At 45.8% G+C, this 2,497-nt stretch overlaps 1 protein-coding gene across 1 annotated transcript in view; it reads left to right on the forward strand.

Annotated features, from left to right (window-relative positions):
- Window positions 1–2,497, forward strand: part of cfi (complement factor I) — a 15,469-nt gene extending 12,972 nt beyond the window's left edge. Inside the window, exons 13-17 of the mRNA XM_008436184.2 lie at window positions 389–493; window positions 571–746; window positions 1,905–2,006; window positions 2,077–2,225; window positions 2,294–2,497. Of these exons, the coding sequence (XP_008434406.1) occupies window positions 389–493; window positions 571–746; window positions 1,905–2,006; window positions 2,077–2,225; window positions 2,294–2,362 (601 nt within the window). The 3' untranslated portion in view covers window positions 2,363–2,497. The remainder of the gene's footprint in view (window positions 1–388; window positions 494–570; window positions 747–1,904; window positions 2,007–2,076; window positions 2,226–2,293) is intronic.

Consider the following 2,497-nt stretch of genomic DNA (forward strand, 5'->3'; position numbering starts at 1 on the left):
ACTGAGTGAAAGTGACTGAGTGAAAGTGACTGAGTGAAAGTGGCCCAGAAGCTCCAGAACGGGTCGTTGGAATACGGCGGCATTCGGATGTAACCCGGCTGCAGGCGAACGCTCATTCATTTGGCTCAGACACGGAGGAAAAGCTCAACACGGAGGGTTGTTATTGTAGCTGAACATGCAGGAGAATCGCCTGGACAGAGCAGCTTTTAATGCCACGGCATTGGTTTTCCTTAGAATGACACAGTGAAAAACACCTGATCAACTTTATGCTCACAAACAACAGCTTCAACAGCTCCCGTGAAATGACTGAGTGAAATGACTGAGGGAAATGACTGAAAGTGACAGAGTGAAAGTGACTGAGTGACTAACTGGTTCATTCCCCCAACAGGCCGAATCCTTCTGCGTTCAAAGTTAAATTTTCTCTCTGGAAGAAATTTCGGCCTCAGGGAACGACGGACATCGTTCCTGTGACGGACATCCGCATCCACCCGAAGTACGAACCCGCCTGATCGCTGATTATCGATTATAAATCAGTCACACAGGAAGCTAAGACTCCCAGTCTCCCTGCAGCTACGTGCCGTCGACGTATGAGAACGACATCGCGCTGGTGCAGCTGGAGAAGCTGCCGTTCTCGGATAAATGCCTGGAGGACAACCCGGCCGTCCGGGCCGTCTGCGTCCCCTGGACCACCCAGCTGTTCCCGCCCAACCACACCTGCAGCATCTCCGGGTGGGGGCGGACCGCAGGTACGGCGCCGCGAGCACCTGAGACCATCACCACATCGGTTCGGCTCAGAAACACTGAGGAGGATTAAATATGAAATGTTTTTAGGTGAAGAGGGATTGAGCAGTTCTCACTTTCTACCAGTTGGTGGCAGCACTGCCCCATTATGGTGTTTACCAGCATAAAACAGTAGAACAGTGGTGTCAAACTCATTTTTATTTTGGGCCGAATCAAAAATCTGAATGTTCTTAAAGGGCCGGTTGCCCCAGAATCTATTGATGAAACCAATAAAACTGTTAAAATATCAATAAATAGCTGTTCCTCTGGGATTTGTGATTATTTTAGTGTTTATTTTTGCAATCAAAATGACAGATTTTGTGGTGAATATTAAGAAATATTTGTAATTGTTATTTTACAGTATTTACGCTAATATAATGTTAAATGTGACTCTTTATCACTCGCTGTATCAGTTACGGATTTAATGTTTTTGACCAATTTTGAGAAAATTTGCAGTAAAATCAGGGGAAAAAATGTGGAAATTTGTTGATTTTGTGTGATTTTTGCAGATTTGTGAAAAACTGGAAGGACTTATTGATGTAATTTGGAGTCCAGAGGGCCACATAAAAAGCTACGGCGGGCCAGATTTGGCCCCCGGGCCTTGAGTTTGACACCTGTGCAGTAGAAGATGAAGAGGATCCAATCAATAAAATATCACTTTATTGGGCCTGAATGTGGGTTTATGCAAATTATTAGAATAAAATGATGCTGAACTTAGTCGTTTGAATATTTGAGGATTTTTTTTCAGACATTTGAAAAGAGAGAAAAGTGGGAAAATGAAACAGATAAAAATAAGTTTTTGTTTTAAGTTGCAGTTTTTAAAAAAATAAATCTTTTCACTGGCAGCTACGTGAATCAATGGAGGTGAAGATATTTGTAAAAAATAACTAGATTATTTAGGTTGATGTGCAGCATTAAGTTTTATGTTGAAATGACTTTTTAATCCAAGATAATCTCAGACATAATCTGGTCTTTAGTGAACTTTTAAACTGAATCTACTCAGTTTTTAGATTGTTTTGACCTCCGCTGGTTGTTTTCTACCCGTAATGAATCCCTGTAATCCGGGCTGTTCGGGTCCATGAGCCCGTTAACATGTGTCTCGTTAAGATGATGTTTCTGCGCAGACGGCCGGTCGGCTCAGGTTCTGCTCTGGGCCAACGTGTCGCTCATCTCCGGCTGCGAATCCTCCTACAAGCATCGCTTCAAACCGGGGATGATGTGCGCAGGTGAGTGCGTCCGCGGCGCCCGAGCCGATCCGCCGGGTCGACGGCCTGAACCCGGTCCGTCTGTGTGCAGGTGACCTGGAGGGACACGTGGACTCGTGTCAGGGCGACAGCGGCGGCCCGCTGGTCTGCCAGGACGAACTGGGGGTTTCCTACCTGTGGGGCATCGTGAGCTGGGGGGAGCGGTGCGGCCATCAGGGCTTCCCAGGGGTTTACACACAGGTACAACTGGTTCTACTCCCAGTTCAAGCTCTAAAAAGACCCAGTTAACTGGTTTCTCTTCTCGGCAGGTCGCTCATTACTTTGAGTGGATCCGGCTTCACACCGGCTGGCCTGCAGTCACCAGATTCAACTCCTGAAGAAACAGACTAGTTTGAACTCTTTTCTCACCTTCATGTGATCTCAACCTTCACCTGGTACTGAAAACAGAAAACATTGTTCTGCTTTGCTGTTCAATAAAGTAAATAAAAAGGTCCTGAGACAAAAAGCTGGAT

This window comes from Poecilia reticulata, linkage group LG18 (genome assembly GCF_000633615.1).
Source record: "Poecilia reticulata strain Guanapo linkage group LG18, Guppy_female_1.0+MT, whole genome shotgun sequence".
NCBI lineage: Eukaryota > Metazoa > Chordata > Actinopteri > Cyprinodontiformes > Poeciliidae > Poecilia > Poecilia reticulata.